The 20,858-nt window shown below is 43.7% G+C and overlaps 1 protein-coding gene across 2 annotated transcripts in view; it reads right to left on the bottom strand.

The window, feature by feature from the left end:
- The window catches only part of DOP1B (DOP1 leucine zipper like protein B), a 176,758-nt gene continuing 155,900 nt past the window's right edge, over window positions 1-20,858 (bottom strand). For both annotated transcript variants that reach the window (XM_088443167.1, XM_088443166.1), the window contains exons 29-37: window positions 19,345-19,454; window positions 17,306-17,452; window positions 16,805-16,866; window positions 16,026-16,154; window positions 13,385-13,521; window positions 10,870-10,925; window positions 10,418-10,576; window positions 10,065-10,194; window positions 1-2,054 (exon numbers count right to left, since the gene is read on the bottom strand). In XM_088443167.1, coding sequence (XP_088299293.1) covers window positions 1,800-2,054; window positions 10,065-10,194; window positions 10,418-10,576; window positions 10,870-10,925; window positions 13,385-13,521; window positions 16,026-16,154; window positions 16,805-16,866; window positions 17,306-17,452; window positions 19,345-19,454 — 1,185 coding nt within the window. In that variant the 3' untranslated portion in view covers window positions 1-1,799. The remainder of the gene's footprint in view (window positions 2,055-10,064; window positions 10,195-10,417; window positions 10,577-10,869; window positions 10,926-13,384; window positions 13,522-16,025; window positions 16,155-16,804; window positions 16,867-17,305; window positions 17,453-19,344; window positions 19,455-20,858) is intronic.

A 20,858-nucleotide genomic window follows, 5' to 3' on the forward strand; every position in this document is an offset into this window, starting at 1 on the left:
GAGATACAAATAAAGAATTTATTATTTTATAATCAACATTCATTATATCCCACATTTCGGAAATACCTGACATTAATACTTTGTAAACTGATATCCGATATTCAGGATATTTGCAGCTTTATCTAAAGATTTACAAGTTCTTGGTTTTTGGGGTCCCATTTCTACAAACCCTACAACCAGCAAGATAAAAATAAAATGACCCAATTGTGAGATTACATTCATATTAAAATACAGTAGGTTCACATTCACAAAAGAGAAAGAATGCAGCTTCACAGTATGAAAATCAGGTGTTCGGTATTTAGAGATCTCGTCAAAACAAAAGTGATCTGTACAGTGAGAGAGTACGTGATACGTCCTCACTCAGCTACAGCGCAGTCTATTATATTACCCCACATTGCATATCCATCTGCTGCAAAGTCCCGGGAAGGCCCCATCAGGCTATAGACATACTAGGCAAGCACAAGAACGTAATAGAATTTAATCTCATTTAATGGTCTGTAGAACATGTGCACATGAATCATTGTGTTGGAATAGACTTCGTTCTGCATAATTCTATATATCATTATATACGAATGTGAGTTCAATACTGATCGATAAAATATCATCCATGCAGGAGTCCTGGATTTGCTAATTAATATATAAAAATAGTAAATTACCATCATCATAACCTTTGCAAATGGCATCATCTTATATCAAGGGAGAACTATATTGTATCCAGCAAAACAGCTCTGCAGACTGTTGTCAGAATAAGCGACGCGTTTCACTATTCTAGTTAAGACTTGATAAAAGAATCTACAAATTATTCTAAAGCAGAAATACTAAGATTACCCTGCAAGAAAAAGGGCTACTTACTAAACAAACGTAAAAAAATTGTATGCTTCACGGCAAGGCCACAGTCCGTGGAATAGATCCTATTGTGCAACATTACGTTTTATTGAAGGGCAAACTGCGTCTCGCTGGCTGCTGTAGGTCAACAAAACACAGCATAAGGTGCCAGGCTTACAGGGCTCGATGGGACTTGCAGTTCTCCAGCTGTGGGATAGCCGCAGGTTGCCCACCTCCACTATAACATTTAATTCTCTCACCTCTGTGCTCAGGGCAAATGATCAAATAAACTGCTGCTACCTGTGCACCATCACAGCTGTATAAATACAATTATTACTGCACTATTTATTACTAGCAGCTAATTACAATCTTCCCAATCTCTTCCGTCAATAAATATACATAGATCACCTTCATATAGAGGTTAAAACAAAATCAAAAATCTCTTTGGGTCTTATTTTGTAATGATTTTCCCCCCTTTGCCCCTGTAAACTTGGAATGTTTCCTACTTAATCCTTAGTGCACAGGGGGGGGGACCCAGGAAGAGGAGACGCTTCAGTTGCAGACCCCGTCCTCTTCATTCGGCCGCCTGTTGCTGTCACACAGCTCAGTGTTTTCCGCAGCCTCTATTTCCACGTTATTACAACATATATACAGCACTCTCCATGTAAAAAACTGTTTGGTTGCCATGGATTACAGATTGCATTACTTGTTTTCAAATCTATCTAATAATCTATGAGGGGGGGTCCTCAGCATTTTAGCAATCAAACTAGTCGTTGTATGACACGTTCACCTATAAATGTATTATAGATACATATTTGCAGATATCTAATGTGACGTATCTTTTTCACTGGCTTGTTGCATTAGGAGAATGTCTGCAGTTTATTAATGGCGTTTTTGCTTTGATATAAAGTAGGAGGTGGTTATATTCCACGGCGAGTCCAGCGATCCCCACTCAGAGCATCATTCTCATCGGATTAATTTCCCAGGCTCTCTAAGAAGTCACATTCCACGTTTTCTTCAAGTTCTCTCAGAACCCTTGTAGTGTCCTCTACCGGGTATTCCACCGAGAAGTCCACGCAGTGAGTGGCGCCCGATACTCTTCCCTTCACTTTAAACACAAAGCTGAGAGTCCTGAAAAACGGCATCAGTTGTGTGATCCTGGATATGGAACGGAGATTGAGGAGAGGGAACTCATTCCTCTTCAAACCGCAGTCTTCCGTCACATTGTCCTGAAAATAAAGATAGTGGTCAGTAGAGGCCGTAGCACAGGTGTAGGCAAACATTCTAATGCCCCATGAACTTTCTCAATATAATGTTACCTGCATCTAATAAGGCAAATCCACCTCCAGACATCTAATCCTTGGATACAGTTGTATCCATGGACAAGTTATGTATCTAACGGCAACAAAAGTAATTGGATGATATACAGTACTTGCCTTCAGGTGGATAACCCCTCCAACTAATGGTACAATAAAACCCAATTATTCTAATAGCATATACAAAAAGGGATCCTATTCAGATCTAAAATAACAGTCTATAGCATTAGAACCAGAGCATCTCCCTTTGGAACGTTGTGTCCTCATTGGCAGATCTCAGATGCTAAATAGACTGTAAAAACAAACAAACAGATTCACTCAGTATACAGCAAATAGACCAGCAAAAGCGATTTACATCCTACATGATAATGCAGAGATCTCCGTTGCATACATTTGCCAACATATTGTAAGCAACCAGCCACGGCAAGGAGTCTCTGCTCTGGTGGTCCCTATGCTACATGATAATAGAACCATGATTGGGTCATATATTTATGGATTTCTAAACTGAGAGCTAACTTACCTAGAAAGACCCCAAGATCCTCCAAAATGGCACTACAAGGATCAGGATATCCCCAAGACACTGATCCCATACTTGCCTCACAGAAACTAATACACAGAATAGAAGCTGCTCAAATCAATCTATAAGCCCACCATGGGTGCATTAATGGGGGTGGGGGTGGGGTAATAGTCTAGGTTGTAAGGGGTATATTTACTAAAGTGCAGGGTTTTTTTTTTCTAGCTATTATCTTCTAGAAAGTGCTAGATAAAGAAGTATAATCTGATTGGTTGCTATGGGCAACAACTCAACTTCTATTAACCCGCACTTTAGTAAATATACCCCCTAAGTGTCCATCCCTACCTCTCTTGCTGCATAGGTCTTGCTGGCCTCAGTACCAGGTCATACCACATCCTGTCCCAGGCATCTAAGATCAGTGATTTTCTACATTGTCCAGGCAGATACATAACATTATTACCAAGTAACAAGCTATAGTCTGCCTCATACATAGTGAAGGACCAGTGATCACAGTAACACGTTATATGTGGCAGTAGGACCAGCCATACATAGTGCAGTGTATATAATACATCAGACATATACAGGGCCAGTGATCACAGTAACCTGTTATATGCGGCAGTAGGACCAGCCATACATAGTGCAGTGTATATAATACATCAGACATATACAGGGCAAGTGATCACAGTAACCCGTTATATGAGGCAGTAGGACCAGCCATACATAGTGCAGTGTATGTAATACATCAGACATATACAGGACCAGTGATCACAGTAACCTGTTATATGCAGAGGTAGGACCAGCCATACATAGTATAGTGTATGTAATACATCAGACATATACAGGACCAGTGATCACAGTAACCTGTTATATGAGGCAGTAGGACCAGCCATACATAGTGCAGTGTATGTAATACATCAGATATATATACACGGGGCCAGTGATCACAGTAACCCGTTATATGAGGCAGTAGGACCAGCCATACATAGTGCAGTGTATGTAATATATCAGACATATACAGGGCCAGTGATCACAGTAACATGTTATATGCGGCAGTAGAACCAGCCATACATAGTGCAGTGTATGTAATACATCAGACACATACAGGACCAGTGATCACAGTAACATGTTATATGCGGCAGTAGGACCAGCCATACATAGTGCAGTGTATGTAATACATCAGACATATACAGGGCCAGTGATCACAGTAACCCGTTATATGAGGCAGTAGGACCAGCCATACATAGTGCAGTGTATGTAATACATCAGACATATACAGGGCCAGTGATCACAGTAACCTGTTATATGCGGCAGTAGGACCAGCCATACATAATGCAGTGTATGAAATACATCAGACATATACAGGACCAGTGATCACAGTAACCTGTTATATGAGGCAGTAGGACCAGCCATACATAGTGCAGTGTATATAATACATCAGACATATACAGGGCCAGTGATCATAGTAACATGTTATATGTGGCAGTAGGACCAGCCATACATAGTGCAGTGTATGTAATACATCAGACACATACAGGACCAGTGATCACAGTAACATGTTATATGTGGCAGTAGGACCAGCCATACATAGTGCAGTGTATGTAATAAATCAGACATATACAGGGCCAGTGATCACAGTAACCCGTTATATGAGGCAGTAGGACCAGCCATACATAGTGCAGTGTATGTAATACATCAGACATATACAGGGCCAGTGATCACAGTAACCTGTTATATGTGGCAGTAGGACCAGGCATACATAGTGCAGTGTATGTAATACATCAGACATATACAGGACCAGTGATCACAGTAACCCGTTATATGCTGCAGTAGGACCAGCCATACATAGTACAGTGTATGTAATACATCAGACATATACAGGGCCAGTGATCACAGTAACACGTTATATGCGGCAGTAGGACCAGCCATACATAGTGCAGTGTATGTAATACATCAGACATATATACACGGGGCCAGTGATCACAGTAACCTGTTATATGCAGCAGTAGGACCAGCCATACATAGTGCAGTGTATGTAATACATCAGACATATACAGGGCCAGTGATCACAGTAACCCGTTATATGAGGCAGTAGGACCAGCCATACATAGTGCAGTGTATGTAATACATCAGACATATACAGGGCCAGTGATCACAGTAACCCGCTATATGCTGCAGTAGGACCAGCTATACATAGTACAGTGTATGTAATACATCAGACATATACAGGACCAGTGATCACAGTAACCTGTTATATGTGGCAGTAGGACCAGCCATACATAGTGCAGTGTATGTAATACATCAGACATATACAGGGCCAGTGATCACAGTAACCCGTTATATGAGGCAGTAGGACCAGCCATACATAGTGCAGTGTATGTAATACATCAGACATATACAGGGCCAGTGATCACAGTAACCTGTTATATGAGGCAGTAGGACCAGCCATACATAGTGTATGTAATACATCAGACATATACGGGACCAGTGATCACAGTAACCTGTTATATGTGGCAGTAGGACCAGGCATACATAGTGCAGTGTATGTAATACATCAGATATATATACACACGGGGCCAGTGATCACAGTAACCTGTTATATGTGGCAGTAGGACCAGCCATACATAGTGCAGTGTATGTAATACATCAGACATATACAGGACCAGTGATCACAGTAACCTGTTATATGAGGCAGTAGGACCAGCCATACATAGTACAGTGTATGTAATACATCAGACATATACAGGACCAGTGATCACAGTAACCTGTTATATGTGGCAGTAGGACCAGCCATACATAGTGCAGTGTATGTAATACATCAGATATATATACACGGGGCCAGTGATCACAGTAACCTGTTATATGCAGCAGTAGGACCAGCCATACATAGTGCAGTGTATGTAATACATCAGACATATACAGGGCCAGTGATCACAGTAACCCGTTATATGAGGCAGTAGGACCAGCCATACATAGTGCAGTGTATGTAATACATCAGACATATACAGGGCCAGTGATCACAGTAACCCGCTATATGCTGCAGTAGGACCAGCTATACATAGTACAGTGTATGTAATACATCAGACATATACAGGACCAGTGATCACAGTAACCTGTTATATGTGGCAGTAGGACCAGCCATACATAGTGCAGTGTATGTAATACATCAGACATATACAGGGCCAGTGATCACAGTAACCCGTTATATGAGGCAGTAGGACCAGCCATACATAGTGCAGTGTATGTAATACATCAGACATATACAGGGCCAGTGATCACAGTAACCTGTTATATGAGGCAGTAGGACCAGCCATACATAGTGTATGTAATACATCAGACATATACGGGACCAGTGATCACAGTAACCTGTTATATGTGGCAGTAGGACCAGGCATACATAGTGCAGTGTATGTAATACATCAGATATATATACACACGGGGCCAGTGATCACAGTAACCTGTTATATGTGGCAGTAGGACCAGCCATACATAGTGCAGTGTATGTAATACATCAGACATATACAGGACCAGTGATCACAGTAACCTGTTATATGAGGCAGTAGGACCAGCCATACATAGTACAGTGTATGTAATACATCAGACATATACAGGACCAGTGATCACAGTAACCTGTTATATGTGGCAGTAGGACCAGCCATACATAGTGCAGTGTATGTAATACATCAGATATATATACACGGGGCCAGTGATCACAGTAACCTGTTATATGCAGCAGTAGGACCAGCCATACATAGTGCAGTGTATGTAATACATCAGACATATACAGGGCCAGTGATCACAGTAACCCGTTATATGAGGCAGTAGGACCAGCCATACATAGTGCAGTGTATGTAATACATCAGACATATACAGGGCCAGTGATCACAGTAACCCGCTATATGCTGCAGTAGGACCAGCTATACATAGTACAGTGTATGTAATACATCAGACATATACAGGACCAGTGATCACAGTAACCTGTTATATGTGGCAGTAGGACCAGCCATACATAGTGCAGTGTATGTAATACATCAGACATATACAGGGCCAGTGATCACAGTAACCCGTTATATGAGGCAGTAGGACCAGCCATACATAGTGCAGTGTATGTAATACATCAGACATATACAGGGCCAGTGATCACAGTAACCTGTTATATGAGGCAGTAGGACCAGCCATACATAGTGTATGTAATACATCAGACATATACAGGGCCAGTGATCACAGTAACCCGTTATATGAGGCAGTAGGACCAGCCATACATAGTGCAGTGTATGTAATACATCAGACATATACGGGACCAGTGATCACAGTAACCTGTTATATGTGGCAGTAGGACCAGGCATACATAGTGCAGTGTATGTAATACATCAGATATATATACACACGGGGCCAGTGATCACAGTAACCTGTTATATGTGGCAGTAGGACCAGCCATACATAGTGCAGTGTATGTAATACATCAGACATATACAGGACCAGTGATCACAGTAACCTGTTATATGTGGCAGTAGGACCAGCCATACATAGTGCAGTGTATGTAATACATCAGATATATATACACGGGGCCAGTGATCACAGTAACCTGTTATATGCAGCAGTAGGACCAGCCATACATAGTGCAGTGTATGTAATACATCAGACATATACAGGGCCAGTGATCACAGTAACCCGTTATATGAGGCAGTAGGACCAGCCATACATAGTGCAGTGTATGTAATACATCAGACATATACAGGGCCAGTGATCACAGTAACCCGCTATATGCTGCAGTAGGACCAGCTATACATAGTACAGTGTATGTAATACATCAGACATATACAGGACCAGTGATCACAGTAACCTGTTATATGTGGCAGTAGGACCAGCCATACATAGTGCAGTGTATGTAATACATCAGACATATACAGGGCCAGTGATCACAGTAACCCGTTATATGAGGCAGTAGGACCAGCCATACATAGTGCAGTGTATGTAATACATCAGACATATACGGGACCAGTGATCACAGTAACCTGTTATATGTGGCAGTAGGACCAGGCATACATAGTGCAGTGTATGTAATACATCAGATATATATACACACGGGACCAGTGATCACAGTAACCTGTTATATGTGGCAGTAGGACCAGCCATACATAGTGCAGTGTATGTAATACATCAGATATATATACACGGGGCCAGTGATCACAGTAACCTGTTATATGCAGCAGTAGGACCAGCCATACATAGTGCAGTGTATGTAATACATCAGACATATACAGGGCCAGTGATCACAGTAACCCGTTATATGAGGCAGTAGGACCAGCCATACATAGTGCAGTGTATGTAATACATCAGACATATACAGGGCCAGTGATCACAGTAACCCGCTATATGCTGCAGTAGGACCAGCTATACATAGTACAGTGTATGTAATACATCAGACATATACAGGACCAGTGATCACAGTAACCTGTTATATGTGGCAGTAGGACCAGCCATACATAGTGCAGTGTATGTAATACATCAGACATATACAGGGCCAGTGATCACAGTAACCCGTTATATGAGGCAGTAGGACCAGCCATACATAGTGCAGTGTATGTAATACATCAGACATATACGGGACCAGTGATCACAGTAACCTGTTATATGTGGCAGTAGGACCAGGCATACATAGTGCAGTGTATGTAATACATCAGACATATACAGGGCCAGTGATCACAGTAACCCGTTATATGAGGCAGTAGGACCAGCCATACATAGTGCAGTGTATGTAATACATCAGACATATACGGGACCAGTGATCACAGTAACCTGTTATATGTGGCAGTAGGACCAGGCATACATAGTGCAGTGTATGTAATACATCAGATATATATACACACGGGGCCAGTGATCACAGTAACCTGTTATATGTGGCAGTAGGACCAGCCATACATAGTGCAGTGTATGTAATACATCAGACATATACAGGGCCAGTGATCACAGTAACCCGTTATATGAGGCAGTAGGACCAGCCATACATAGTACAGTGTATGTAATACATCAGACATATACAGGACCAGTGATCACAGTAACCTGTTATATGTGGCAGTAGGACCAGCCATACATAGTGCAGTGTATGTAATACATCAGACATATACAGGGCCAGTGATCACAGTAACCCGTTATATGAGGCAGTAGGACCAGCCATACATAGTGCAGTGTATGTAATACATCAGACATATACGGGACCAGTGATCACAGTAACCTGTTATATGTGGCAGTAGGACCAGGCATACATAGTGCAGTGTATGTAATACATCAGACATATACAGGGCCAGTGATCACAGTAACCCGTTATATGAGGCAGTAGGACCAGCCATACATAGTGCAGTGTATGTAATACATCAGACATATACGGGACCAGTGATCACAGTAACCTGTTATATGTGGCAGTAGGACCAGGCATACATAGTGCAGTGTATGTAATACATCAGACATATACAGGGCCAGTGATCACAGTAACCCGTTATATGAGGCAGTAGGACCAGCCATACATAGTGCAGTGTATGTAATACATCAGACATATACGGGACCAGTGATCACAGTAACCTGTTATATGTGGCAGTAGGACCAGGCATACATAGTGCAGTGTATGTAATACATCAGACATATACAGGGCCAGTGATCACAGTAACCCGTTATATGAGGCAGTAGGACCAGCCATACATAGTGCAGTGTATGTAATACATCAGACATATACGGGACCAGTGATCACAGTAACCTGTTATATGTGGCAGTAGGACCAGGCATACATAGTGCAGTGTATGTAATACATCAGACATATACAGGGCCAGTGATCACAGTAACCCGTTATATGAGGCAGTAGGACCAGCCATACATAGTGCAGTGTATGTAATACATCAGACATATACGGGACCAGTGATCACAGTAACCTGTTATATGTGGCAGTAGGACCAGGCATACATAGTGCAGTGTATGTAATACATCAGACATATACAGGGCCAGTGATCACAGTAACCCGTTATATGCGGCAGTAGGACCAGCCATACATAGTGCAGTGTATGTAATATATCAGACATATACAGGGCCAGTGATCACAGTAACCCGTTATATGCAGCAGTAGAACCAGCCACACACAGTGCAGTGTATGTAATAACACATCAGATAAGCAGGGCAAGCTATCACAGTAAGCCTATTTATGTGACAGTAGCACCAGTCCACTTGAGCTGAATTTCTTTTCCCAGATGTGGGCACCATTCCATAATCCAAGTTCCCCACTATGCAGAGCATTGGAGCATTTCCGGGAGTTTAATGGAGCAGCAGAAGAGCCTAGCACCGGCCCTGGAAGCCCCCTTCCCCAAATGTGCACATGAGGATATTCTTGTATTATCTGCTACCATGGATCTCCCAGGTAAACTTACCCCAAACCTCAACTTCATGAGCTCCACAATGCGAACAACATGAGGTTTACATTCTTGGTGATTTTCCACCACTTCTGCCTGGACAATGTAGGATTCCGTGTCCACTTCAGGAACAAATGCCCACCTGTACCTGTAATACAGCGAGGAAAAAACTTCATAGGTCTATAAATAGCTGCAAATATTTATAACATGGTTTTATAGAAGAAGCTCCACAGCTGTCATCAGTACTCTTACAAGGTATTACTATGGCAGCTATATAATGTAACTACAGGAGCTGCTTCACCACAATACGATCGGCAGGTATGCGATGTGATGGGCCTCAGAGTCTACAGCAATCTAATACACATATTTACATTTGAAACAGAGGCATCTTGTCCGGGGGAAAGGAAAGCGTCGTGTCTAGGAACTTGCAGGCAGATAGATACAGGTCCAGGCAGCTCTGCGGGATGTCGGCATAGACAGGACCATTGCCCTCCGTCGCTGCAACTTTCTGCTTGTTTGTTTTACTGTTCCTGCAACAAAAGTGATTTGGGTGGATAAACACGTAAGGAACATCCTAAGTGCAAAGCAAAAGTATCATCAGTGCAGTGACGGTAGATTCTCTCACTTTATGGGGCCAATCTAGTATGTATTACACAATGTCATTTACGTTAGGTAAGGGTGCAATGTCATTCGGGAATACACAGCAGCTACAATGTGAGACCCACTATAACTATGGAAGGTAACTGCCGATTGCGTCCAACAGGACGGATCAGTAAGCTCAAATCCTGCTCAAACAAATACGGTAGAATGAATCAGGTCTTACTTCGGTGTTGTCTCTTCTTCCATCAAATCATCTTGGAGCTGAACAAATGCATGTATCTGAAAAGGAAAGACCAGCTTAGACATCCCATGTAGCCTGGCAGGGTACAATCACTGCATGTGGCACATTGATTGGCTGATAACATCAACAGCGGCCAGAGATGGCAAACAAAACAGATTTTGGTGACATTAAGGGACCAATTAGTTTGCCCATTGCAGTCCCTACTTTCTGAATTCTGTCCATTTTATGATATTCTAACAAAAGCAGCAGCATATTTCAGACCCACACACTTCTAAATTCATTAACTGTATGACACCCCGACGCCTCTGTTCTACCATCTCTCAAGCTTTCTGTATAGTGTTCATTCTAGCACCATGCACCTGTCACAAGCCGTGCAGTTCCTCTTTCCTGCCTGGGGTGTCGCTCTCTGCTCTAGTGCTTCTAGCACACTCAGCTGATGCAAAAAAACTGCTGAGATACAGAGCAGAGTGTGCTAGAAGCACCAGAGCAGAGAGCGACTCCCCAGGCAGGAAAGAGGAACTCAACGGGTTGTGACAGGTGCAAGGTGCTAGAATGAACACTACTATAGAGAAACGCTTCCTTGCGTTATCTTTTAGTTATTCTCCCTCCAATATTAGACTTTTTGTTCTCGTTGCAGAAATTCCATTCTGTGTGACGACTTCCAGAACTCTGCTTATAACTTTACTAAATTAGAATATAGATTATTTCTCACCCAGCACCTTCTACCTCTAAGCTGGACTCTGCAAAGGAATATTCCAGTCCAAACTGAAAAGGTAATTTCGGGTAGAATTCAATAAGCAGAATGCTGCTCAACTGGGTTCCAGTGTTGCCCCTGATTTGGCAGATCCCCTATGGATATGGGGCGATGCAACCTGCTGAAACAAGCAGCAGTGTTGCCCCTTTTCTGTGAATTTCCCATTTGAGTACAGGGGGAGCATATGCAACTAGGCAGTGTGTGATAGACGCCACCCTGGTGCATGGCACAGAGTGGGCAAGAGCTGTCAAAATGTCGGAAAGGCTGGGTGGCAGGAAAGTAGCATTCTCCCCTAACACTCCATGTGTGTATGAACTATATTTTGCATTTTGGGTGACGTTATCCCTTATTTCCTAATATGTAGTCAATTGCAGAGAGTTTTAAAAGCTCTAGTTTGAACGGATTCTAGTTTCTGAAGGTAATTCTAGAGATGAGAGTGCTCCAGTACTGAACATGCTGCTCCATATCCGGTGTTCCTGATGGCCAACATATGCTGGTCCTCATTCTGATTACAAAACAGACATTCTTACTGCAGATGTAAAACCTAGTCGGCTGATGATTGCACTGATATACAGTATGTGTGTAGTCGTTTTCAGACAAGTGTGTAGCTGCTGCTGGGTGGAACAATTCAGTATATGTAACAGGTTCTAATTTGTTGGAACCAACGTGATTATTTTGGTGTTAGAGCTGCTAAGCAGTTTGTTTTAAGGCAATCTGAGGTTCCAGCAATCAGAACCTGTTACCTATTCCCCAATATGTGTTTTGTATATGACCAGGTCTGGTAAGCAGGGAAATATGACAGAGAGCAGGCAAAGAGGTAACAGAAACAACTCCCTAAGTCTGTCCGGCATAGATATTCCCTGTGATAGGCACAACCAAGTACAGGGAATTATTTAACCTGGAGTCTCTGTAATAAAATACCTAGGGCTCTGTTCACATCTCTATCTACATGCACTAGTATGCAATGTCAGTGTAAGTCTTACAGCACTATGTAATATGCTGGTGCTTTATAAAAGTCATATGTAGTCATGTCAGTAAAATGCAACGGGTACAGGGTATAGTTCTATTCTCACCAGCTCAGTCACCATAAATGGCCATAGATGCAGTGGGTACAGGGTATGTTCTATTCTCACCAGCTCAGTCACCATAATTGGCCATAGTGAGGTAAGACAGTGGGTACAGGGTATAGTTCTATTCTCACCAGCTCAGTCACCATAATTGGCCATAGTGAGGTAAGACAGGATACAGGGTAGGGTTCTATCTCACCAGCTCAGTCACCAGAATTGGCCATAGTGAGGTAAGACACAGTGGGTACAGGGTAGGGTTCTATCTCACCAGCTCAGTCACCATAATTGGCCATAGTGAGGTAAGACACAGTGGGTACAGGGTAGGGTTCTATCTCACCAGCTCAGTCACCATAATTGGCCATAGTGAGGTAAGACACAGTGGGTACAGGGTATGTTCTATTCTCACCAGCTCAGTCACCATAATTTGCCATAGTGAGGTAAGACAGAGGGTATTGGGTATGTTCTATTCCCACCAGTTCAGTCACCATAATTGGCCATAGTGAGGTAAGACAGTGGGTACAGGGTAGGGTTCTATCTCACCAGCTCAGTCACCATAATTGGCCATAGTGAGGTAAGACAGTGGGTACTGGGTATGTTCTATTCTCACCAGCTCAGTCACCATAATTGGCCATAGCGAGGTAAGACACAGTGGGTACAGGATATGATCTATTCTCACCAGCTCAGTCACCATAATTGGCCATAGTGAGGTAAGATGCTGTGGAGATATCCTCAGTAACAAGACTCGGAAAAACAGGAACATTTGTGCCGCCATGATGGGTGTCTGTCCAACGCGGATGTTTTCCGTCAGGCGCTCTGAATGCAGAACAGAGAGATACAGTTATACAATAACCAGGGTTCTTGTATCTACTACGGTCTGTATCAATCAGCAACAGATGAAAATATTCTTAGGATTTTTTGGGTGCAATACTGCAAGGGTTAATATAGCATACAGATGTGTCCCGATATATGTCCTGATACACTGTCGCTTTTGTTGTGCCAAACAGCCCCTCACTCGGCGTACTCTGCCCCAAGCAACTCGGCCGCACCGAGCATCTTTTTGATTCAAAATGCAGAAATAAAACAAACGAAAGTGACAAAATAACATTGCTAGCGTACACTGACATTGGTACATCTGTGTACGACCGAGTATGAATCTGTGCGTAAAGGGTTCCGATACGGGCGTCCGCATTTTTTTTTTCTCCCGCCAAGTTACATTGTGCTTTATCTGTGACTTTGTACGCGTGTAATACCAATTTCTGTGATGTGACTAAGGCGCAAATTTTAAAGAAACGGTTGGTATGGTACCCGTCTCAGAGAATGTCAGTCACACCGGATATTGTGTGCCATATGGTGCAAAGACGTTAGGTGAATGAGAACACATCTGTAACCCTTTTACTATGCTAGCAAAATAGAGATACAGATAGTCAACTAATAACAAGTAACAGGACGTTAGCCATCATTCCCAGCGAAAGCGGCACATATGGTGATGGTCTGCAATCGGCAGATTATTTCATGTACAGAACATTGGCTTGGTGAGGCTCAAGATTAAAATTAAAACTGTAGTCTGTCTTTGTCACACACATACATGCAACAATATATTTTTCCTATTCATACTGTCTCTTCAATCTGATGCACAAACCCAAATGTATAATGTACTGCTCTATGGGGTCTATTTACTAAGCAGTGTTAGGAGTGAAAAGTGATAAGAAAGTGATAAGGTACCAGCCAATCAGCACCCAACTGTCATCTCACAGGCTGTGTTTGAAAAAGGAGTTGGGAGCTGATTGGCTGGTACCTTATAACTTTTCACTCTGTCTCCAAACATTGCTTAGTAAATAGACCCTGTGGTGTCCAAACTGTGAGAGTGAAAATGCATTGGCGCTGAGCTCCTGTATTATACTAATACATCATATCGGTGTTTGAGTGCTATATTACTATAAACCCTCCAGATTGGTTGGTGCAGTATACTTCTGGAGAATATATATCCCACATAACTATGACAGAGGCATGGGAACAGGAGCTATGGCCAAGCTGGGTGGCTGCTGACGCACTAATCACTGTTCCAGGGCTGCTGATCAAACTGAGGCTCCGGCCTCAGGTGCGACCAAAATGGAGGCTTTGAGGTCTGAAAATGCTGCTGAATGGAAATATCAGCTGTTGCCTAAGGACAGACCTCATTAATGGACACGGTTACTGCCACAGTGGAGGACTTTGCAGCCGAAATACAGTAACAGAAGTAGAAAAGTGCACATAGAAGACATCCTGCAACACCTGGAACCCATAACGCTGTCTGTAAGAAAAGACTTGGCAAAGGCTGCGGGGAAAGAAGAGGACAGGAAAATCATCTGCGACGCAAAAAATGTCCGAATTATTGTTTTGACGGAAAAGGTGGAGGGTGATTCATTATTATTTGTGTTATAGTAAACTCACATTTGTAAATATATAATTAAACTCTCACTCTCATTTAAGAAGTAATGACTACTACAGATGTTCCCTCATACATTTAGCGCAGGTGAGCTGTGCCGAGCGGTGTAGCATATTTTTCGCTCTAACGTGCGTTTTACTCACAACACGACAAAACCGCCTAATTTGATTTGTGGCACTTGCATATCTGTGTGTGACTGGGTCTGAATCTGTACAACGGAACATGGCGTGGAATAAAGCCGCAGCCGCTGCATCAGGGCCAGAACTATGGGAGACCATGGAGGCGCCTGCCGCCGGGCTCCAGCACTGAAGGGGCACCTCCTCCATTGTCCACAACATATTCACCCCACTTAGGGCTATAACTATGTACCCGGAGTGTACCGTCACAGCCGCCCAATACATGGCACCCCATCCCGGCACCTGAGAAGCCACCATACACTAGTGGAGAGCTCCATGTCAGACCATCAGCTGCTGCCTTCGTCTATCTATAGCCTATCTGCATGCGAATTGCTACATTACAGTGTCAGTGGCTGTGACAGGGGGGCACAAATTGTAACTTGGCTCCGGGCGTCTGGGATGAACTTTTGCATTGTAGCGCTTCGTATACAGGTTCAGACTCAGTCACACCCGACGCGCCAGGATGGGCTGTTTGACGCGACTGCGGCAATAGTGTATGAAGAAGACACATGTACCTGATAGTATTCTTTCAGAATGAGGATGATATCATAACTCCTTCGCCCATCTACCATCTACATACACTCTTTAATGCCAGTTCCAGTCTCTTTGTCAGATCACGGCGTTACCCTCTTCCCTTAATTAGATTTCCAGATAACAGAAATGGAGCTATAATGAATAAGACTTGGGGTGACAACATTTGTCCCCTAGAAAATAACCTTGTATCAGGGGAAGGTACAGGTGATACTGGTCCAGTTCTCCGCTGAACACAGCAAATCCTTGGCGCTTCAACAGCATCGCCTTCTGCTCGCTGCTGGGGTAAAGCTTCAGTGAGCTGCTTGGCATATCTAGAGGAACAAGAAGTGTGAGTGTAAATATATAGGTCTGTATTTAGGCTTTGTGAGGGGATAACTCAGTAACAGCACCAGGAATCAGCTACATACAATGATAGGAAAATACCTCGGGTGTCCAGGACTTTATCATATCATGGATAGAAGTCAGAATTATACTAACTAAACACTGCACAGTTATATTATGGATGTTTCTGAATGGTGTACACTGTATGTTTGCTATACATAATGCCAGCAACAGGATATCCCCTGCTTATACCTACAGTATGAAAGACAAACTGATCTCTGGTCCTAAGAGACTTTGCAAATGTATTTTAACATATATTCAGTTTCCCCTGAATATATCAATAGGGCCTAGTTTATTAAATGAAACAATTTTTGACACTATTATGTAATAAAATCACTAATGGGACAGAAATGTTTTAGTACTTTCCGCACCCAGGTTTAGGTGATGGCGCTGTTGCTGTTACTGTCTCTGGGAAGATTACATGCTCATTTTTAAAAGTCCAATAGTTGGTCAGCCACCATGTCAGTATGTAAAGATATAAATATGTGTTATATGTGATTTTTAGAGCCATAAGATAATTTGAAACGCACCCTACTCACTATTAATGCGAGCGGGTACTGATAATCAGAAGCGTACTTACTCATCAAATCCTTAAACATGGTCTTCTCGTGCGTCAGAAGATGATCGATGATAGATTTCCAGCTAAAAATCAGGAACAAATGAATTAAATGTCAGTTTAAATATACAAATATTTAATTAGGACAATGGGCCTCAATTATCAATGAGTTAAACTTGTTGCGTTTGATAATAGTGCTCCAGCCAATCAGCTCCCAACTGTCATTTTTCAAACAGATAACAGTTGGGAGCTGATTGGCTGGAGCACTATTGTCATACACAATAAGTTTTACCACTCATGAGGCCTATAATGTGCTGTATGAAAACTCAACCAGAGTTCAGTTGTAGTCAGACTAATAAAAGCTAAAATCTGATTGGCCACAAAGCCATGGGGGTAGAGTTACTAAACGCCAATAGGGAATTAATGCTTTAAAACTATCAGTCAAAGCCGCCAATGATCGTCAGCTTTGACAAAGAGCCTGTTGGTAAATATACCCCATAGGGTGCAAATCTGTCGTCTTCTTACTGAATGCAAGACGTGTCCATCTGGAAAAATCCTGGGTCCATGTACAAGTCCAGAACCTCCTTTTTCCAGGCTCGCTTGGTGTAGGCGTACCCGCTGAGACTGCTGAGGACCTGGGCACCAGCACGGAAACTGGGGGCATTGTATGCACTACAAATGGAGAGCAGTGTTCATTAATATACATCGTATCGATATACATTTACAGTAATTAGCTGCCACGACTGGCCAAAGGAGCAGCCATCGGTCGCGATGGTAATCCCAAGCTGCAACCACGGACGCAGCACTGGGATCGCAGATGCAGCAAGGAGGGGTCTGTTTCCTACACCACACACCTCTTACTGCATTGACATTTGAGATGGATGGTATTGCACAGGCACTTGTGTAGTGCGGTTATGCAATTCCGTTCATCTCTGATTCAGGTTTTCAATCACATGCATCAGAAACTTCCTGTCTACTGTATCTATTGAAGAACAAAGACAATGGGTCCTGCAACCTTCTCAAAACATTGATAAAAGAGGACAGTAACTTGCAGTCATGTTGAGCAAGCAATTTACAAATTAATTAATTCAATTCCATCAATTTCTATTAAAAACGTTTAAGAATCGATATGTGGGGGTAACAATTGATCCAATATGATCATAGGTGGGGGCTCGGGGAGGGGGGGGGGGGGAATGTGTCAAGCTTTGGAGACAGAAAAAGTGGAGAACTTGCCCAAAACAACCAATATCTATCACAGTCTTTGAAATGACATTTAGTAGCTGATTGGTTGGTACTTTGGGGGTCTTTCAGACCCGGTCGTTAGCGCCGATGCGCTCGGACCGGGTCGATGGCCCCCCAAAGAGCATGCGCACAACGGCGCCATCGCCGTCGTGCGCATGCGTGAGACCCGCTACGACCGACAGCGCCGGTTGTAGCGGGTCTCGATCCAAAGGGGGCGAGCTATCGATGTTGATTGACAGCTCGCCCCGTTTGGAAGGCGGGCCGGGGGGGGTGGCAGCCCAAACGGAGGCGTTCCCATGGGAACGCCTACCGTTTGGGGGAGGCCCCACTGACATCACTAGTGATGTCAGTGGAGAGCTTCCGGCTCAGACAGAGCCAGAAGCTCTCCGGGGCTTACGACAAGTGAGACCCTACCCTAGGGTCTCGTCGTAAGCCCCGATGGTTGCGATGGTCAATGACCATCGCGACCATCACCCGAGCGGTCGTTAGAGCTGTGGGTGTTAACCCACAGCCTAACGACCGCAACAGAGGCAGGCGGTCAGGATGCAAGTGGCCACCCAGTTTCTGAGCGACCGCTTGCATCCTCCGACCGCCTCTGAAAGAGGCCCTTTATCTCTCTCTAAGGCTTGACACATCTCCCCCTAAATTTATTAATGATCTGATCTGAAAAAATATTAAGATGAGATCAGAAATCAATCAGGAAAGTCCAATCACCCTACAGCAGGTCTACACAGCACTTGTCTTACTGCTCTGTGAAATGAATACTGTAGTGTTTTAAAATGAATGAAAACCAACAAACTAATGTGTGGGGCATTTTAAAAATCTTTTAAAGGTAAATTAATAACAAATAAAGATGTATTCATGCTTTAGTGGGCACATATTTCTGTCCCCAGGGGAGTATGTTTCGGCAGGCAGGTCCCTCCTCCACTGTGACATTATCTTCATGAAGATGTCACTGGGAGGATGGCACCACGGAGGAGGAGGAGGAGGAATCCACTAGCTGGCACTAGGTAAGTATACTATGGGTGCAGGGTGTGCGGTGCGGGGGCCCCTCTGTACCTAAGGGGCCGTGTGCACCCCACACACACTGCACCTATTATAAATACCCCTGTGTATGTCACATGACCCAGTTACAAAACGATCATCTCATACAGCCAGTTATGTGTAACACAACCTCTTTTGCACACAGTTCTGCCCATTAATGTTGGCCAGAAACTACCATTAATATTGCCTAGTGGTGCATTGGTATTTACAAAGTATACAGCCCTGATTATACACCTAATACTAATACACTGGTGACTATAAGAGCCTGCATATGTTACCTGTGGTTTCGCAGATAAGGAAACACATAGTACAGGAGACGAGATATTAAGGGAACCGCTTTCTCCTTCTCATCACTTCTGTAGACCATATCCAGGAGAGTAGCCAGGACCTTCATATAAGGAGAGGTGTGGATGAGACCCATGAAGAGCACGTCATGTATATCACATCTAACAGAGGAGGCAGCCAATGTGAAAGTGCAGGTTACTAGGAATCAGTGACATGCAGGCAGGACAGGGCATAAGGTACAATAGGCCTGTGACTGCAGAGGACCTGTCCTGGCAAGAAACGCAGATCAATCTCCTTCTCTTCCAACAACTAAGAAAAACAAACCCAGGGGATGGGGTAACTGAACCAAATTATGGTCAGCGGAAGTGGGAATAAAACAAGAGATATGGTAAGAACTTACCTTTGTTATCTCTGTTTCTACAAAGTCCATAGGGTCCACAGGGTTGACCTTGGGGGGGGGGGGAGGGGTATAGCTGGATCTGGATCCACGGGCACCACGCAGTTAAAGCTTTTGCTGCTCCCAGGATGCACTTGGGTCCATCCTCCTCTATACCCCGCCCCCGAGCCACAGGCACCTCAGTTGGTAAGCAGCCAAGGCCGGAGGAGGAGACTAAACAGAGAGAAGGAAGACTGGAACACAAAAGAAACCATACTCACAAAAATGGGAGACGGAAAACCGATGACCAGCCACACAGCTCATATGAAGCCAGGTGCGTCAGGGCGGGTGCCCTGTGGACCCTATGGACTTCGTAGAAACAGAGACAACAAAGGTAAGTTCTTACCATATCTCTTGTTTTCTACTTCAGGGTCCATAGGGGGTCCACAGGGTTGACCTTGGGGATGTCCCAAAGCAGTTCAACTAAGGGCGGGGACGCTCCTGTTCAGAAAGGAGAACCCGGCGCCCGAAGGATGCATCCTGAGAGGCAAAGGTGTCAAACACATAGAACCTCAAAAACGTCTGAATGGAAGACCAGGTGGCCGCCTTACACAGCTCAACAGCAGAGGCGCCACGTCTAGCAGCCCAAGAAGGACCCACAGATCAAGTGGAATGAGCCTTAACAGAGGCTGGAACAGGTAAACCCTCCTGTGCATAAGCCTCACAAATAACAGAACAAAGCCAAAGGGCTAACGTTTGTTTGTTGGCAGGCCAACCCCTCCTGTGAAACCCAAAGAGGACAAATAATGAATCAGATTTCCTAACAGAAGGAGTCCGGCCCACATAGATTCTAAGAGCACGGACGACATCCAAGGAAGTCTCACCAGCTGAGAGATTAGGTGACTGAAAAGCTGGCACAACAAGTTCCTCATTGATGTGGAACTTCGAAAAATACTTTAGGTAAAAACTCAGGACGAGTGCGAAGCACCGCTCTGTCCTGGTGAAAAATCAGAAAAGGGGGACGACAGGAAAGCGCCCCCAACTCTGACACCCTTCTGGCAGAAGCAATTGCCAGGAGAAAAACGGTCTTAAACGTTAACCACTTGAGTTCCACCGACTCAAGAGACTCAA

Source organism: Taudactylus pleione, unplaced genomic scaffold (assembly GCF_031769625.1).
Source record: "Taudactylus pleione unplaced genomic scaffold, aTauple2 ptg000327l, whole genome shotgun sequence".
NCBI lineage: Eukaryota > Metazoa > Chordata > Amphibia > Anura > Myobatrachidae > Taudactylus > Taudactylus pleione.